Source organism: Mesocricetus auratus, unplaced genomic scaffold (genome assembly GCF_017639785.1).
Source record: "Mesocricetus auratus isolate SY011 unplaced genomic scaffold, BCM_Maur_2.0 Super-Scaffold_100014, whole genome shotgun sequence".
Classification (NCBI taxonomy): Eukaryota; Metazoa; Chordata; class Mammalia; order Rodentia; family Cricetidae; genus Mesocricetus; species Mesocricetus auratus.
Window position 1 is genome coordinate 13859151 of NW_024429197.1, and position 18512 is coordinate 13877662.

An 18512-nucleotide genomic window follows, 5' to 3' on the forward strand; every position below is an offset into this window, starting at 1 on the left:
CTGGCACTAAGGGACTTTGGGTCATAGATGATTCAGCACTGGCAGCTTTAAATCCTAGATGGTCAGAACTGATACCATAAGGAAACTTCATGGTACCATGGATAGGCTCTGAGGAGGGGGTGACTTTCAAGGACCTGCCTCCTTGAGAGGCTGACCTGAGGGGGCTGGGTCTTAGTGCAGGACTGGAGCCTACCCCAGGTTGGGGGGGGGGGAAGGCAGGCAGGCTGACTTTGGATTCCCCTACTCCTTTGTTCAGACTTCAAACAGAAAAGCCCTTCCCAGAGAGGTGCCTCCACCAGGGTGGGAAGAGCAGGAAGGAAGCCAGGAGAAGCCCAGGGAACCTCCCCTTCCCTCTCTCAGACACCTTCGGGCCTTGTTCAGTTCTCGGCCTCATGCATCCAGCTTGAGCCTCCCTCAGGCCTGGGAAGAGCTTGCAGTCTGTGGGCTCTCCCCCACTGCCCCCCTCCAGTCCTGGAAGCAGCACTGGCCACGGGGTCTGCTGAGCTAGGGTATGGAGCAGCCTGACACTGTGACCAGGAAAACCCACCCCATAGTGTTGCAGGGAGCAGAGCAGGACGCCCTCCCACACTCCTGGAAATCCCCTCTCTCTCCCGAACCCTCAAAGCCCTCTCAGCTGCTCCTGGCCTGTCACATGCTGAAGATCTGGAATGAGAGGGAGCATTGTAGCATTGTATAGTGTTTGGCTTGAGCTTGATTGGGTGGGGAGAGTGGGTCTGCAGCCCCCAGGGCCACCTCCAGCTGAGCAGCTGCCCGGGGCAGGCGGATTGCAGTCTCCCACCTTGCCCAGTGACAGCCCACACTCTGTGCTCCACTGTTCCCAGGGCTGTTCTGCAGAGGTCTGCCGGCTCCACTCACTGCTGGCCACACACAACTGCAGGAGAGACAGCACGGCCCACACAGGCATTGAATCTGAATCTGAGTGTGTGATGCACTCTGGGGTGGGAGGAGATAACCATGTCCGGCCTCCTGTCTACTGTGGATGTTCTCCCCTGTAAGTCTCCAGCCAGGTGAAGCCTTCACCACCATTCTGCAAGTGGGGGTGGTATCACAAGGACCCCAAGACTAATCATGTGGTTCCTGGGTCCTTGGCCCACATGCTTACCATATTGATCCCTCCTAACCCCAGCTCATTCTGCCTTCCCCATATTTGACAGCCAGGGTCTAAACCCCTTCCCCAGGATCCTGCAGCAGGTACTGTCTTTGAAACGAAAAGCACAAATGTGCTATTACCACTGCCCCCATCAGGACCACCACTGCCCCCACCAGACAGACACAAGAGCCACACTGCTGCTTCTACACAGTAAGCAGGCCTTGCCATCTCCATCCTCACCAGACTCAGTGTCACATAGGGCACTCCTGCTGTGTGCTGAGCTTGAATTGCCAAGGGTGACGCACACAGTTACTACCCTTGTGGATATTTTTGTGGTTGGTAAAGCAGATAGCTAAATAATTTGATGAGTAAGTGCTGGGGTAGAGTGTTGGGAAGCCCTCAGGTGTGTTCAGTAGATCACATGGCAGCACCTGGTGAGTACAGAAAGTTGATCCAGAGAGAAGGGTACATGGAGGAGCAGAGGGTCAAGCAAGGCTTTGAAGATGAAAAGGAGTCTTCCAGGCAAAGAGAGGAGTCCGTAGGTGTGAGGTCTGGAGGTGTACACTAGAGAGGTTAAGTCATTTTGCTAGAACTCTGAGAACTGAGACATAGCTGGAGAGAAGGCTCCTGGATAGGCAGGGGCAGGGTCTGCAATGCCTCTGGTGGCCAAGGCACCCTCCCAGGGTCCTTGCTCACCTGTCCACATCAGTTCCTGCCAAGGACAGATGTGCACTTACTTTGTGAGTGTTCTCCGCTCCCACACACCACCTGTCCCTACTGTGTACCTTGGTTTCCTCATCTGTGAGTGGAGTAAGGTCTCTACCATCTTTCTCCCCTATTTTTTTACGTGTTCATTTATTTATGTATTTCTTGTGTGCGCATGCCACAGCATGTGTGGAGGTCAGAGACAACTAATGGGAGTTGGTGTCCTCCCCTGTGCATCCTGGAACTGTAACTTAGCTGGCAAAGCTGTCAGTTGGTGATTTTACCTGCCAGCCAGTCCTCCCTAGCTTTGGTACAGGGTTCTAGTCTGTCTACAGAGCAGTGAGATTGGTGCATACTTCTTGGAACACAGAGCATCTCAGTTTCTATGGATGAGTAAAATGCCAGCTCTTCAGGGACTGCACTGTTGTTAACCTCAGGTTCTTAGTAAGAGCAGGGCCTCAGGGAGGGTTGGGATCAGCTTTGACCCTCCCATTTTGCAAGAAGAGAGGCCGGTGTCCTGGAATCGCTGGGCCTTCCAGCAGTGTGGTACAGTAGAAAGACTTGCCCAGCTGGCAGAAAGAATAAGCCATGCTGCACAGAAACTAGAACCAAGGGCTCTGGACTCAGCCCAGCTTGAGAGGTCCGGTGAAGTGATGATGACTGAGGGTTGCTGTGGATGCTGTAGGGCAGTGGGTGTGCAGTGCATCGCCCAGGGGCAGCTGTGAGTACACAAAGGCAGCCTTGGGTAGCCTAGAAGACTTTCAGAACTGGTAAGGCCTAGTGTGGGTTTTGAAAAGAGAGACTTCTGTGAGGGACACACAGCTCTACAGTGTGATGCATGGGTGGCTTCAGATGTTTATACCTACATGCACACACAACAAGCACAACTGCAATATACACAAAGCATAGTCTTATTGGCAAACATTATGCATATATATACACAATGGTTCGTTACAAACTCAAACACAAACAAATCAGTGATATTCAGCTACCCTGATCAATACAATCACAATGATTAACAAATACACAAAAGTACACATTCAGACATGCACACGAGTGCATCACACATGATTATACTACTCAGAGACAACCCAAATGTTTAGGGTGGAGGATATATATATATATATATATATACACACACACACACATATATACATATGCATATATATATGTCCACCTACACTATATTAATGCCCCCAGCTAATACACATATCCAGGTACTCATCCTTCAAGGTCAAAGACAGATAAACAGAAAGAAAGGCATGGAAGACTGTAGGTACTGGTGAGTTTGGAGGTGACTCCTAGCTCTTTATCTCAGTGAATGCTCTTGGGATATGGGTCAGTCAGCTGACTTCAATGAACTCTGTCGGTAAAATGAATAAGACAAAAGTACCTACCTTGTGGAATTATTTTTGTGGATGAAGTGAAACACTGCATGAAAGCACGGTGCTTCGCACACATTGAGCACGAAGTAAAACGATGCTGCTATTATTTTCAGCATTCTAAGTACAGAGGTAGTTAGTTCAATGTGCAGGTAACATTCAGGAGAGAGGTTATACACAAACACGTGACACTCACGGGGTGGTGGCTGGTGGGCCCAGCAATAGCAGAGGTCCGGCCCTCGCTTGTCTGGAAGCCAGCCCCTAGTTCTTCCAGTTCCACTGCAGTCCTCCCCAAAGGCAGGCCGCGCTGGGCTGGGAGATCTCGCGACCCGCCTACCCAACCTGGATAGCCGAAGCCCTTTCCCGAGCGCTCAGGGCGGGGCGGCTCAGCAGGTCTCCCTGGTCCCTTGGAGGGGTGGAGCGGAAGGGCCGTCCGCCAGGCCCCGCCCCTCCGCTGGCCCCACCCTCGGTATGACCATTGGCCGCAGCACTTGGGGGCGTGTCCGGGCTGGGGCTGGGGGCGCCTGCGGTGGCCGCCCGCGCGTCTAGCTGCCTCCCTCCCGGGGCTGCGGGGCCCGGAGGCTGGGCTGGCAGGGCCGCGTTTGGGTGCCTACCCCAGCTCCCTCACTCGCCATGGGCAACTCACACCACAAGAGGAAGGCTCCCAGCGGCCCCCGGACCCGCAGTTTCTGGCGCTTCGGGCGATCGGCGAAGCGGCCCGCAGGTAGGGGTGGGGGCGGGGCAGGTGGGGAGGAGGGTCCCTGCAGTCTCTGCGGCCGCTGTAATGTCCCCTCCCGGGGCCTGGTGGGCGTGAGAGTGGGGCCCCCGGAATCGGTTCAGATCCCACCCCTCACTTGCGCACGGACACACACGTACCCACTCATGCCTACGGGTGGACGCGCATACATTTTTACATTTTTGCACACAACACCCATTCTCAGGTTTGTCGGTGCAGTGGCTAAAACCACATACACAGTCACACCCACACACTGGCACCCGGACACAGATCCCGGGGCGCAGGTATATATACCTGTGCACACGGTTTACATGGCCACATGAGCTACACCCACGCTCAGGTTGACACACAGGCACACACACGAGTCATGTAGGTACAGTTGTCCAGTGTCTTAGGCACCCAGCTGTACACACGGGCAGATCCCAAGACGCTGTGTGCTAAACACATGGATGTGCACACACAACACACGCACTTGTCCTCCAAACCTGTACCCCCAACAGTCTGAAAGTTTGCAGGAGGGAGGGGAGACAAAGGTGGGAGGGAGGAGCAGGAAACTAGGGCTGAAGGCTGGGGACCTCCTCCATCTGGCTCGATCGGGAGTCTAACTGGCTCTCTGAACCCACCCCCACCGCGCCACTGCATCCTGTCCGTCACTCCAGCTCCCCCTCCCCGCAGTTCCCGAGGTCGCCGCCCCATCTCCCCCCCCCCCTTTCAATGCAGCCACCGGGCTGGAACGCAGTTGCAGCTCTTCCCGTCGTGCTGCGGGATCCCTCCGCGGGTCACATTCCAGTCCCCAAGGGTGGGGGCTAGAGAACGAGGAAGGCCTCCAATCCCAAAGCTGAGAGAGAGCATTCTTGGTCTCCCCTTGTCAGTGCGACAGTTCTGGGTATCCCAGAGAGTCCCAAGGGATTCTGGAGGGGGTGCCCGGTTTTCTCACCTTGTAAATGCACAGATTTAAAATTGCACCTCGTCAAAAAAAAGGGGGGAATCCAAGAGGAAGTGGGACGGGGCCCTGGAATACATACACCTCTGTTCTCAGGATGGCCCACATTCCTAGAGGACAGCATGTAGCCTGATGATCTCATTCTTCCACCAGGCTCCACATGAGGGTGATGGGAAGCCTCCATAGGGAGAGGGGGTCTGTTCTCAGTGTGGCACAGCCAGAGGCGCTGGTGACCTTGGGCAGATTCTTTAGGTTTTCTGGACCTCCTTGGCTCCTACACTGGACCTGTCTGAAAGGAGGGAACCTTAACATTGGTGACCTGGAACCCTTCCAGTTCTGGCTGGCTATGTCAAGGATGAAGAGATTGGGGTCTTCCTTGTTCAAGGTCATTTGCCTTGGATGGTGTTGAGTTATTGTAATGATGATCAAACAGTAGGAAGGGGTTAATATCGTTAAGGGGGACTCTGACAATTTCTCAGAAGGTGGGTGTTGATGAGGAATTCCAGTAGTTTCCCTGCTCTGTCAACTGTGAAGTCCTGGCTGTGGCTCTCCCTCCCTCCCTCTGGGAGCTGCACTGAGCCAGCAGGCTGGGCTTGGGCAGGGCTCCTCATTTGCTTTCTGATGGTTGATCTGATGTGTTTTTTTTCTGAGAACCAAGTGTTGGTACAAACTTGTGACTGAAGGAAAGCATAAGAAGGCGGTGTTTAGAGCTGGTCATGATAGCACGTGACCCCTTAAAGGATGGAGCTCACGGCTCACGGCTGTTTTACTTGTTTCTGTGAGATAGGGTCTCACCTTGCTGAGGCTGGCCTCCTCACCTTACCCTGACTCCCAAATTCTGGGGTTATAGGCACGAGCCACAAGGCCTGGCTTTGACATCCTGTTTCACTCTGTGACTTCAAGCGACTCTTGTGCTCTACTGACCTGCTGCTGCTTCACAGCTAATCAGGCTCTGAGGTGTTGCTAAGAAGCCAGAAGCATTGTCAAGGCAACACAAGTGGCAGGGCTGGGAACCGACCAGGCTGTACATCAAATCTGTTGTGCTGGGGTCAGTTGTAGGAAGCTAAGGCAGTGTTCTGGACTCAGTTTTTGGAGTGACTTACAGGATTGAGGTTATCTCTGGATTGTTGGTGAAGCTAGAGGGCACAGCTGGCGCTTTTTTGTACCTGTCAAGTATGGCGTGGCATAGAATTGGGACTGGGCATGGAGGCCAGAGAGTTGTTGAGGCTCCTTCTTTGTGCCTGGGAGAAGAGGTTCCATTGTTACGTTTCGGTCCCTTTTGCTTATTTTCTTTTTGGAGGGAGGGTTGAGATAGGGTCTCAACTGTGTAGCTCTAGCTGTCATGAAACTCACTCTGTAGACCAGGCTGGCCTCAATTCATAGATCCATCTGCCTCTGCCTCCCGAGTGCTGGGATTAGAAACATGGGTCAGTCCCTTTGTGTGTGTGTGTGTGTGTGTGTGTGTGTGTGTGTGTGTGTGCTTTGTTTTTTCGAGACAGGGTTTCTCTGTGGCTTTGGAGGCTGTCCTGGAACTAACTCTTGTAGACCAGGCTGGCCTCGAACTCACAGAGATCCGCCTGCCTCTGCCTCCCAAGTGCTGGGATTAAAGGCATACGCCACCAACGCCCGGTGTGTGTGTGTTTTTGAGACAGGGTTTCTCTGTGTTGTTTTGGAGCCTGTCCTGAACTAGCTCTGTAGACCAGGCTGGTTTTGAACTCCGCCTGCCTCTGCCTCTCTAAAGATTTAAGGTCGCTCTCTCAGTCCCCTGGGTCCAGGTTGGGACTGGCTTTTGAATGCTTGCACACTTTGTCAGTCTGTGAAAAGGGATTGAGGAAGTGCAGGGTGGCCAGAGGGGACTGAAGAATCCAGGTCATGGGGAGTCAGTGACAGTGTTTGAGAAAAGGGAGGAGCCCACAAAACTGGTGTTAGGAAGATGGCTCCGGGGCCAAGGCAGGTGCAGGCAGGGCAGGTTACCGTAGGGGTGGGGTGTGAGAGTGGAAGCTCAGACTCTATTGCAGTAATCCAGGGGAGAGGTGATGAGTTGAGGGCTGGGCCAGGGCGGGGGCTGTGGGAGTGGAGGGGCAGGGGCAGCAGAATGGACCATACCTGGGACTCATTGGATGTGGGGGGCAAGGCTGTGGGATGGCATCAGAGATGTTAATGTAGAGAAAAGTTAGGCCCAGTGCTAGCGTCCTTCACTAATTCATTTCTCTTGCTACAGTTAACAAGAGAGAAAAATCTTTGCTCCATTTTACATATGGGTAAGGTAGAGCGACAGAGTAAGGAGATGTAATTCAAACCCAAGTCTGTCAGTTCATGGGTGGATGGTTTCACATTGTAACTGGTGCACAGGTCTAAGACAGAAAACGTGTACCCTGGGAGATTTGGACACTGCGGCACCCACACCAGTAGGAATCGTTCTGGGAGAGGGGCAGGAGTTAGTTTTGAGGCCCCGGGCTTAGAGAGTGAACAGAGAGGAAGGGAAGCCTGGAAGGTAAAGTCCTGACTTGATCAAATGCCCTTGGAGGGTGGAAAAGGACCTGGGTGGGTAAAGCAAAGCCTCCCACCCCTGGGGGAGGGGCGCTAAAAAGACATTGCATCTTGCTTCTTAGGTATCCAGCACAAATTGTCCTCCCAAGCCAGCAGGGTCCCTGGTCCTGGGCAGGTTGGGGAATGAGCATTGCAAACTGAGAATGCCGGAGAGCATTGTCCTGTCAGGTACACAAGGCCTGGTGGGGAGACCAAGGGAAGGGGCTGATGGGTCAGACTGTCTGGACTTGCTGTGTCTTCTGGAGAGCCTGAGGTCTTCCAGGTTCCAAGACTGGGAGGAGGCAGAGGCCACTCCCTATGTCCCCTTCCTCTTATGGGGGAGACTTGTGACCAAGGGCTTCCAGATAAGGGACTTACCCAGCCTGCAGTGATCTGAGGAGTCTGATAAGCCGAACCGCCTTTCATTTTTTTATGATTTATTTTTATCTTACATGCACTGGTGTTTTGCTTGTATGTATGTGACTGTGTGAGGGTGTTGGATCCCCTGGAGCTGAAGTTCCAGACAGTTCAGAGCTGCCATGTGGGTATTGGGAATTGAACCTGGGTCATCTAGAAGAACCATCAGAGCTCTTAACGGCTGAGACATCTATCTCTCCGGCCCCTGGATCACCTTTATATTCCATGTGTGATCCTAAGTGGGGACTGCTGCTCCCCTTCTAGGGCCAGAGTTATACATACAAAAGGGCTTTTTAGAGGTTATCTCTCCCACACTACAATTGGAGAAACCGAGGCCTATACAGATTAAGCTGCAGTTGAGGGACAGCCAGAGTGTAGGCTAGTTCTGACTTCCAGGGTTGGAGTCTGCCCGTTCTTGGGCCTGGACTGCCAGATAGGGCTAGGTCACTGAGGAGAGATTTGGAGCTGATGTTAAGTGTGCTTTATCAGACTTTATCTTAATGGTCATTAACTCCACTTGAGATTGGAGGAGAGCTCCGGAAATGGGCAGGGGCAGGAAGTGGGCAGGGGCAGTGAGCAGCTGGTTGCATGGGAAGAACCTGGTTTTGTAGCTAGTCAGAGCTGGCTTACAGAGTGACTCTCCTCTGTCTTTTCTAGCCCTGTGACCTTGGGCAAGTCACTGACCCTTGAGGTGTGCCTCAGCTGGCCTTCAGGAATACTCGCTGTTGCTGTGTTGTGAATGGAAAGGCCTTTTCTATACTGCCCACGCCCTGAACAGGCTGAGGCCAGCCCAGATGCAATACTGTGTGTTTATGCTGGGTTGTGTACCTTTCTCTTTTTGGACAGGGTTTCACGTAGCCCAGGCTGGCCACTGTGCCCCTTTTTATGGGGGGCTGGAACTCAGACCCAGGACTTCTTGTAAGCATTCAGTCCAATCAACTTTTTGTTGTTGGATATCAGACCCATAGCCTCTCATCATGCCGGGCAAGTGCTGTCCCACGGAGCCTATCTCCAGTGTAGCTAGCTTCCTCTCCCTTTCAAATGATTAATTTACATATTTTATGTGTAGGGTTGTCTTGACTGCCTGTAGGTATGGCGTGCTTGTAGGACTGTTCAACAGATGTGTGCTGTGCCCCCAGAAGATCCACTGGGGACTGGAGTTAGATGATTGTGAGCTGCCTTGTGGGTGCTGGGAATTGAACCCCGGCTCTCTGGAAGAGCAGTCAGTGCTCTTAACCGCTGAGCCATCTCTCCAGCTCTCTCTTTGAGACAGGCTGAGTCTCAAACACACAGTAGTCCTCCTGCCTCTGTCTCAAGTGCTGAGATTATAGGTGTCATCACCATTGCAGCTGGTGAGGTCCTATCTCAGAAAAGAACAGACAAGGCGGAGAGACCTAATTTATTTGTCCAAGGCCTGGAATCCGGTTTTTCTGACTCTTAGCCCTTTCCCCTACTGATTCCTGCTGGCTGCTTCTCTGGCATCCATAAAATGGGGATAACCATGCTTGGAGGGAACAAAAGAAAGGGCTTGGAAATTCAGAATTCCCTGGCCGGAAGGGGCCATTATGTCATTGTTGATAAATGCTGACCTGGAGACTCATTATGACACTTATTATATTATTGTAGCTAATTCTTCCTTCACTACCTCCTGTCCCCCTAGGGCACCCTGTGGGACCGGATCCTCCCCTTCTGCTCCAGGCACTCCCTGCCCCCCAATATTTACACTAGAACTGGCTTGGTGTGTCAGCTCTACCCCATCGAGGTGGGGCTGGACTCTGGGAGAAGGGAAGTAGATCTCTCATCTTCAGAGGTGAGGTGCACCTTTTTTGGTCAGGGAAGGCCTGAGGCTCTGGCTATTCTTTACCCATTAACAAACTTGGGACTGCCCTGGCATTTGGTGTGATTTAAATGTGGAGCCCACAACTTCCTGGTAGGGTGACCTTTAGCAAGTCAGTTTCTTTGCCTTGAGTCTCCTTGTGCCCTTTGTAGAAAAGTCAACTAATCGTGTTGGGTGGTGGAAGAGAGTGCTTGTGAACAGCGAGGTGGCGCCTCCACCTGAGTTAGTTGCACTCTGTCCCAGAGTTGTCTTGCTTCCATGGGAAGAGCAGCTACTGACGCTTTTGGTTCTGCCTCTGCTTCTAGAATGTGTGTCTGGAAGAATCCTTCCTCCCCTTTCTCTCCCCAGCTTGTCTATCTGGATAGAGAGGGATTGAGACCAAGAGCCTCTAAACACCCTGAATCCTGGCTGGAGAGGTGACCAAGGGCAGAAAAGACAGAGCAGGGCCTGGCTGGAGGGAGGGTGCCAGCTCCTGAGCAAGGCCACCTGGCCGGCTGTGCCCTCCCCCCTCATTCTTCTCCCCTGAGTCAGGCCTGCTCATTTGTGGGTGCGCCACCCCGCCCCTTGCTCTGGAATGGGGCAGGTTGAGGCCTCACCCTATAGAGGATGGTGCCAAGAGAACACGCGCACATGCGCACACGCGACTGTGGCTCTGAGGGCGCCAGGCCCGGGTCTCTGTCTCTAGGCTCAGGAAAGCCCCTGAGTGTAAGCATCCACACCTGCCTTCCTGTACATGCAGCCACTTGGCAGGCCCTGTATGGGTCTGCGCCCTGCGGTAGGTGAGGAGGGAGGCCTGTTGGCTTTGGTGTAGTCCTGGATGTACCCTTCTGTGGAGGTGGCCACAGTGGGACGTTCTCAGGGCACATGCCTCTGCCCCGGTCATGGACGGGCGTGCTGTGTGCTTCCTGGTGTGCCAGCTTGATGGGACCTGGCAGGGACATCTTAGATCTCGAGGCCCCCTCCCTTGGACAGGTGAGGGTGGTGGCTGTGCTAGACTTCACCTCAAGGTCCCTGCCCCAGGCACACCTCTGGCCTGTGAGACTGAAGCCTGAACTGGGACCCTTTAAGTGCAGCCTTGGAAAGCTCCTCCCCTTTGTGAGGTGTCCCTCCCTATCAGGAGGGTTGCAGAGCCCCTCCCCAAGCAAGTCACCTATGCCTGGGTGGCTCGGAGCAGGGTTAGGGTAGGGGGAAAGGTGTTGAAGCCACCAGATGTTATCAGGTGTGAGCACCTTGGCTCTCTCTGGGGTTGTTTTTGTGACCTTGAATGCCAGCTGTGGGTCTAGGACTCTGGCCTAAAGTCACCCTACCCCATTTTATCAGGAGCCCAGCCCGCCCCCCCAGGGGAACTGCCCTGCACAGTGAAAGGCACAGGAACTGACTGGAGCTTGAGAAGTCTCCTAGCTCCCAAGCCTCCTGGGTCCTTGATGAGTTACTAGGAGAGTACCTGCCTTCAGGGCTGTGTAAGATGCAAGGGTTTTGCTGGGAGGTGGTGGCGCAGGCCTTTGATCCCAACAATCAGGAGGCAGAGGCAGGCAGAGCTAGTTACAGAGCTAGTTCCAGGACAGCCAGAGCTGTTACAGAGAAATCCTGCCTTGAAAAACCAAAAACCAACCAAAACAAAGCAAAACAAAAAAACAAATAACCTCTCCAGTTTATAGGGATGATGGAGTCCTGCCTCCCTGCCCCCTCAAGCAGGGAGGTCATGTTTGTAACTGACACAGTAAATAGGACATGACTTGGGTTCAGGTTGTCCTCAGTGAAAAAGGTCCTGCCACTTAAGCAGTAGAGGCCCGAGTGTGCAGCTTTATAACATCTGCCCCCACTGTCCCATTTCCTCATCTGTAAAATGGGATGAAGCACCTGCTTTAGGTAGAGGATGTGGCTCATTTGGTAGAGTACTTGCTTAGCATGTAGGAACCTCTGGGTTTGTTCTCTTGCAGTACATAAATTGGGTGCTGTGATACAGGTCTATAATCCCTGAACTTGGGAGGCAGAGGCAGGAGGGCAGAAGTTCAAGGTCAGGTCAGAGAGATGGGTCAGGGAGTGGGCAGAGTGCTTGCTGTCAAGCTCAACTACCTGTGTTCAGTTCCCCAGGATCCACATGGGGGAAGGTAGAACCAACTCTTTTTTTTCTTTTTGGTTTTTACGAGACAGGGTTTCTCTGTATTGTTTTGGAGGCTGTCGGTCCAGCCTGGCCTCGAACTCACAGAGATCCGCCTGCCTCTGCCTCCCGAGTGCTGGGATTAAAGGCGTGCGCCACCAACGCCCAGCAGAACCAACTCTTGATGGTTATCTTTTGACCTCCACATGTGTGCAGTATACTCAAAATGTATAATTAAGGTTAGTTTAAAAGGTCATTCTTGGCTGTCTAGCAAGTTTGAGGCCAGTCTGGGCTACAAAAAGCATGTCTCAAAAGAAAAAAAAAGGTACCTATTTCTACTAGGTATGAAGGCACATACCTGCAATCCTAGCGCTTGGGAGGCTGATGCAGGAGGATTGCTACAAGTCTGAGGTCAGCCCAAGCTAATATGTATCGAATTAGCCAGGTCTACTTTGTTGTTGAAAAACAGAATAAAAACCCTCCACTTCATATGGGTGGTAGTACAGGCCTTTAATCCCAGCACTCAGGAGGCAGAGGCAGATTGGTCTTAGAATAAGTTCCAGGACAGCCAGGGCTACACAGAGAAACCCTGTCTCAAAAAACCAAACTAAACCAAACCAAAACAAAACAAAAGAAAAGAAAAAAACCAAAACCAAAATGCCTTCATTTCTTGAGATTGTTGTGAAGGCACAGTTATTTCATTGCTGCATACACATAAATGTTTCCTTCCTTGCTTCCTTCCTTCCTTCCCTCCCTCCCTCCCTCCTTCCTTCCTTCCTTTTCCCCTTCTCCTTTTCTTTTCTGACACAGGTTTCTCTGTGTAGCCCAGGCTGTCCTGGAACTCTGTAGACCAGGCTGGCCTCTGCCTCCCAAGTGCTAGGAATGAAGGCATGTACCACTGTTGTCTGGCTAAATGTTTGTTTTCTAGAATGAGGTTTTAGTCAGTGCTTAAGTAGTCTCTGAGAGGCCAGAGCTAAATGGAGGAGGAGGAGCTGAGGGGTCTTAGAACTTTGGAGACACTGAATTCTTAGCTCTTCAGGGAGAGGTAGTGAGGGACAGGTAGCCTCACAGTTGGGTTGGAGCAGGACACCACACAGATCCTTTAGTCTCTGCTACTGTGGACTTCCTAGAGGATCTCAGAGTAACTGTCACTGCCCAGCTGAAACCTTCATTGATGTCCCAGGTTAAGGGCTAGGTCGGGGGTCCCATGATCTGGCTCCTGATTCTCCTGGCAGCTCTCCCCAGCTCACTGTAGTCCAGCTGTGCTGACTCCCCTGGTTAGAGAAACCCACGACTCCACCTCAAGGCCTATGCATTAGGCAGGGACTGCCCTGGCTAGTGCCTCATGATTCAGGGCTCGGCTCTTGTGTCCTTTCTCTTTCTTTATTCACATTTTTAACAATTCTGTTTTAATGTTTATGTAAGTGAATGTTTTGCTTGTGTGTATGTGTGTGTGTGTGGTGCTCAGAGGCCAGTCAGATCCCTTGGAACTGGAGTTACAGATGATTTCGAGCCGCTGTGGTACTGGGATTGGAACCTGTGTCCTCTTCAAAAGCAGCCAGTGCTCTTAAACTCTCAGCCGCCTCTTCAGCTCCTTTTTTTTTTTTTTTTTTTTTTTTTTTTTGGTTTTTTTCGAGACAGGGTTTCTCTGTGGCTTTGGAGGCTGTCTTGGAACTCGCTTGGTAGTCCAGGCTGGTCTTGAACTCACAGAGATCCACCTGCCTCTGCCTCCCGAGTGCTGGGATTAAAGGCGTGTGCCACCAACGCCCGGCTTCAGCTCCTTTCTTGTTTTTTGCTTTTTTTGAGACAGGGTTTCATTTTGTAGATCAGACAGTCTAGAACTTGTGACCATATGTCTGTTATATGTGGAGGAAATAGGTGTGTGTTACTATACATGACTTGTTTCTTCACTTAATTAAAATTTTTTTGTTTGGTTTTGGTTTTGGTTTTTTGAGACAGGGTTTCTCTGTGTAAAAATTCTGACTGTCCTGGAACTCACTCTAGACCAGGCTGGACTAGAACTCACAGAGATCTGCCTGTCTCTGCCTCCCGAGTGCTGGAATTAAAGGCATGCGCCACCACCACCTGCCTTCATTTAATTAAAAATTTTTTTATTAAAATAAACTATGTCTTAGAAACATGCATGCATGCTTCACATGTTAATCCCAGCTCCCTCCTTCATTTATTTATTTTTGTTATTTTTTTATTTTTGGTTTTTCGAGATAGGGTTTCTCTGTATTATTTTGGAGGCTGTCCTGGCACTCGCTCGGTAGACCAGGCTGGCCTCGAACTCACAGAGATCTACCTACCTCTGCCTCCCGAGTGCTGGGATTAAAGGCGTGCACCACCAACGCCCGGCTCCCTTCATTTTTTTTTTTTTCTCGAGACAGGGTTTCTCTGTAGCTTTGGAGGCTGTCCTGGAACTCACTTTGTAGACCAGGCTGGTCTCGAACTCACAGAGATCCGCCTGCCTCTGCCTCCCGAGTGCTGGGATTAAAGGCGTGTGCCACCAACGCCCGGCCCCTTCATTTATTTTTATATATGTATCTGCTCTCCATGTGCTAGTGCCTGAGGAGGATAGAAGAGGGTGTCCAGTCCTTGAGGGAGTTACAAGCAGCTTGTTATGAGCTACCCGGTATGAGCTCGGGAAACCGACTCCTCAGAAGGAGAAGCAAGCACTTGGAATCACTGAGCAGACTTTCCACTTCTGCTCCACCCCACCCCAGACATGTTCTTGCCATGTATCCCAGACTGACCTGGAAGTCACTATGTACACTGAGCTGGCCTTGAATTTGCCTCCCTCCTGGCTTAGCCTCCTGAGTGCTGGGACTGCAGTGTGCACCACCAAGCCATGCCAGATGTTAACCTTGCTTTTATAAGGTGAAGACTTGTGTTAGATTTGAATCTCCACTCAAATCTGGCATTCTTACTAACTCCTGTCTTCTCTCCTCTCCCCTGCCCTTCTACCTGTTTTTCTGAACGCCACCTAAGGCTTGCTTCTGGGGTAATTCTTTGCTCTGGTACCTGCTGAGCACTTATTCTCATGATGTCCGTTGTTTGTCAGGGAGGAACTGTAGGCTGAGGGAACAGGTCTGGCCCTGCTGTTTCTCAGCCTTTCTAACCACATTGCTGAAGTGGAAATTAAGTTCTTCAGACAGCGTGGGGCTGACCTCGTGTGAGTGTCCTGGAAGTCTGTAGACCAGGCTGGCCTCTCTGATTCCCTGGACATCTCTCTGGTGTCACATTATGGGTTGTACTCTGAAGCCGGCTCTTTCTCTGCCATCCTCACAGGCAGCCCTGGGTCCTGCCTTGTTTTTCATGAGCTGATCTCTTTCCTCAGAAAATTACCTTGTTCGTCAGGATGGCTGGGTCTTGGGCGTGGGCACCACGCCAAGTCTGGTCTGGTGGCTCATCCACATGCCATCTGGCCGCTGGGACCCTTCCCTTAGCTTCGACACCCAAATGGTTTGACAAGACCTTGGGGGCACAGTCAGTGACCCACAGCTAGAATTGCATGCCTTCTCTGTACTACCGCCTGTCATACTCAGAAGCAAAGCACCCAGTCTCTGGGCCTTAGTTTCCCTTTCCCTGTATCCTGCTTGGAGGTAGTGGGGTGGGGTTAGTGCGTGGGCGGGGTCTGTGGCAAAGGTGGGAGGAGAACCTGGAGCAGCCTCGCCCCCTCCTGCTGGACCTGGGCTGTGCGGCTGGCAGGAAGCTTGCTTTGCATCTCTGCATCTCCGAGTTCCCTTGGGACTGGGCTGTATTGAAAGCGCAGTCTGCTGCTCTGGGAGCCATCTGCTGCAGACATGGTGGTGTTCCTGGGCCGACACCTCCCGGTCCCTCTTGAGGTGTTTAAGAAGGGTGAGTGGGTGTGGCTGTGGGGGGAGGGTAGGGAAGGGGTGACAGCTCCCTTTGCCAGCCGCTTTAGGGTAGTGGCGACCTAGGCTAGGGAGAATGAGGCGCGGGGGTGCTGGTCACTGGGCTGGCCGCAGTCTGAGTGTGCAGCCATGCTTTGTCCAGAGGCTTTGTTGCAGCCTTTGTGTGAGCGCTACCTGTGATCCCGGAGGACGGACCAGGTGTTCTGACCTTGGAGTCTGCTGCCCTAGCCCAGACTGCCTTCCTGCTGGGATACAAACTAAACATCCCAGTTTAGAGAGAGGGCAGCCCCCTCCCGAGTCATCTCTGGGGTGGGGAGGATATATGGGAGCAGAAAGGACAGTATGCTGGGAAGCACACTTGGAGGAGGCAGTTTTGAAGGTGCACTCGTTTGCCTAGGAGCCTGGCCTTTAGACCTGGCTTCTGTCTTGGAGGAGCTATAGTTTCTTGCACTTTTGGAGGGTCGGGTCCCTTCTGGGAATGCAGACTTAAGTCCTGGCTGGTTGAACCATTTGCTCTGACTGTAGGCAAACATTGCCATGTGAGCCTGTTTCTCCACTTGTAAATCATGGGGTTGGGGTGAGGGCGGGGCACCCAAGACCTCCTGGGGCACCTCTTAGTTCTGACTTGGAAGGACTCCTGGGCCTTTTGGGGGCAGGTCCACTGGTGCTGAAGAATACTGAAGAGGGGAGATGGCAGGTGTCTGCTTGAGACAGTTAAAGGGCTTGTTTTGTTTCTGCCCCTCTTCAGGGTACTGCCAAGGTCACATGACCCTCCCAGCGCTTTTGCTTATGTTGTGGCTTTCATTTGAACAGGGGCAGGGACTGCAAAGTGCTGACACAGCCCCTATCCCCAGGTTAGATGACTAGCCCCTCTGTGGACAGAGCCTGTAACAGGATCCTTGTAATGGAGCTCTGGCTCCTCTGGACCTGGGGCCAGGCTAGGGCCTCCAGGAGAGCCCATACCTGGCCTGTTCCCCCAGGAGAGGCTCAGCTCCCAGTGGGAGTTGTAGGGTCTGATCCCTCTTCTCCCCTCCCCTGCCCGTCCTTCTAGAGGGCAGCCATATGGGTAAGTAGGTGTCCTGGCCTATCCTTCCCTCAGGGTTTCTGAGAATCTAATTGTGACTGACAGCTCCCTGGCTTTCCATAGCATCTTCTCCTTGGACTTGGGCCAACGGGCAGTTTGAAGAAGGTGGTTTGTTTCCCCTTAAAGTGGAACTTCGGGTCTTAGAGATGAGAAATGTGTGTGCTGTAGGCTCTGTGTGTATCAGGGTTGTCTGTGGAAGCCTGAGTGACCCGTGGATGCAGTTTTATATGTACTTAGATGCTGTTTGTGGTATGCAGAATGGTGTTTGGGTCTGTGGAAGCTGGTATAGGTACATTGTGGTTTTATACTTGGATAGTGTTGTATGTATACATCACTGGAGCCTGTGAATATTGTGTGGATATAGTGATCTGTGTGTTCTGTGTGTTGGCCTATGGTCCCATTATATGATATGACTACATATACATATACATACATATGCATGTATATATATGCATGCACTCTCGGGTGTTGTTAGTGTGCGTACATGGGGTCTGTATGTCTAGACAGTATGGTAGGGTGGACATCGAATGTATGGGCACTACATGCCTGTGTTACTGAACTTACGAATCTCCAGGCCCGTATGTGTTTGGACCTCACTTACTCCTCCCATCCCATCAGGCTCTGCCAAGGCTGAGAGTGACAAACGTCAGAGTGCAGGGCCCAGCCAGGGGCCAGGATCTGTAGTAGATGAGCACCAGGACAATGTCTTCTTCCCCAGTGGGAGACCACCTCACCTGGAAGAGCTGCACACGCAGGCCCAGGAGGGGCTCCGCTCCTTACAGCACCAAGGTAACTCTCCCCTGCCTTTTCCAGTGCTGCTCTCAGCTCCTGGGGGTCAGGGGCCTAGGTCAACACACCCTTCTGGTATCTTCTAGAAAGACAGAAACTGAGCAAGGGTGGCTGGGACCATGGAGACACCCAGAGCATCCAGGTGAGCCCTGTGCCCAGCTCTGCCCTGCTCTTTCCTCCTGGCTTAGCTCTGGCATGCATGGCTTTGGGCCTCTCTGGACTGGCTTCTTCTGTATGTTGAAGAGGTAGATGAAATGACCTTTGACAGCTAGTGCAGGGTTGCTCCATCTGGTACCTGCTCAGTGCTGGGTGATGCTGGGAGAATCTGTGAGGGAAAGTTCTAGTGAGAGGCCTAAAGCAGCCTGTCCAAGCTGATCTTATTCCAACAGTCCTCCCGGACGGGGCCGGATGAAGATACCATCTCCTTCTGCAGTCAAAAGTCCTACATGACCGAGAGCTCCACAGCGGAGGACGCTCTGTCTGTCCGCTCAGAGATGATCCAGCGCAGAGGTGTGTTGTCACCTGCTGGGAGTCCTGGGGGGGGGAAGGGAGAGAGGTGACAGGCACAATCACATCCTAGAACCTTGGCCTTCCCTTTTTCCTCCTAATCCCAAACTTAGTGATTCATCGAATTTAGGAGACGGTGCCCTTTATCCTCTTGGAGAGTCATGGTGGACACTGACCCAAAGCAAGCTAGTTAAGGGTTGGGGGACCTGGATTTGTGGTAACTTAACTGCAATGTGACTAGGAATATTAACCCTTCACTTCTCTGAGAGTTTGACTGAAGTTCTATAAAAGATGAGGGATTGGCTTGGGATATAGCTCAGTTGATACTGTGCTTGCCCTTGTATGCAGGAAGTCTCTGGCATTATATAAAACCGTGTGGTAATATGCACCTGTAATCCCAGCACTTGGCAAATAGAAGTATGAGGATCAGTGCCATAGTGAGTTACATAGTGAGTTAGAGGCTCAAAACAGAAGCCAAAGGATTGGCTTGGGG

The 18512-nt window shown here is 52.1% G+C and overlaps 1 protein-coding gene across 3 annotated transcripts in view; it reads left to right on the plus strand.

Annotated features, from left to right (window-relative positions):
- Kiaa1522 (KIAA1522 ortholog) overlaps positions 1–18512 on the plus strand; it is a 30813-nt gene that overhangs the window by 6880 nt on the left and 5421 nt on the right. For 2 of the 3 annotated variants that reach the window (XM_040756566.1, XM_013120219.3), the window contains exons 2-4: positions 17342–17512; positions 17599–17654; positions 17902–18022. In XM_040756566.1, the coding sequence (XP_040612500.1) occupies positions 17959–18022 (64 nt within the window). In that variant the 5' untranslated portion in view covers positions 17342–17512; positions 17599–17654; positions 17902–17958. Of the gene's footprint in view, positions 1–3735; positions 3923–17341; positions 17513–17598; positions 17655–17901; positions 18023–18512 lie in introns of those variants that run through there. The other variant, XM_013120217.3, reaches the window with a different exon arrangement.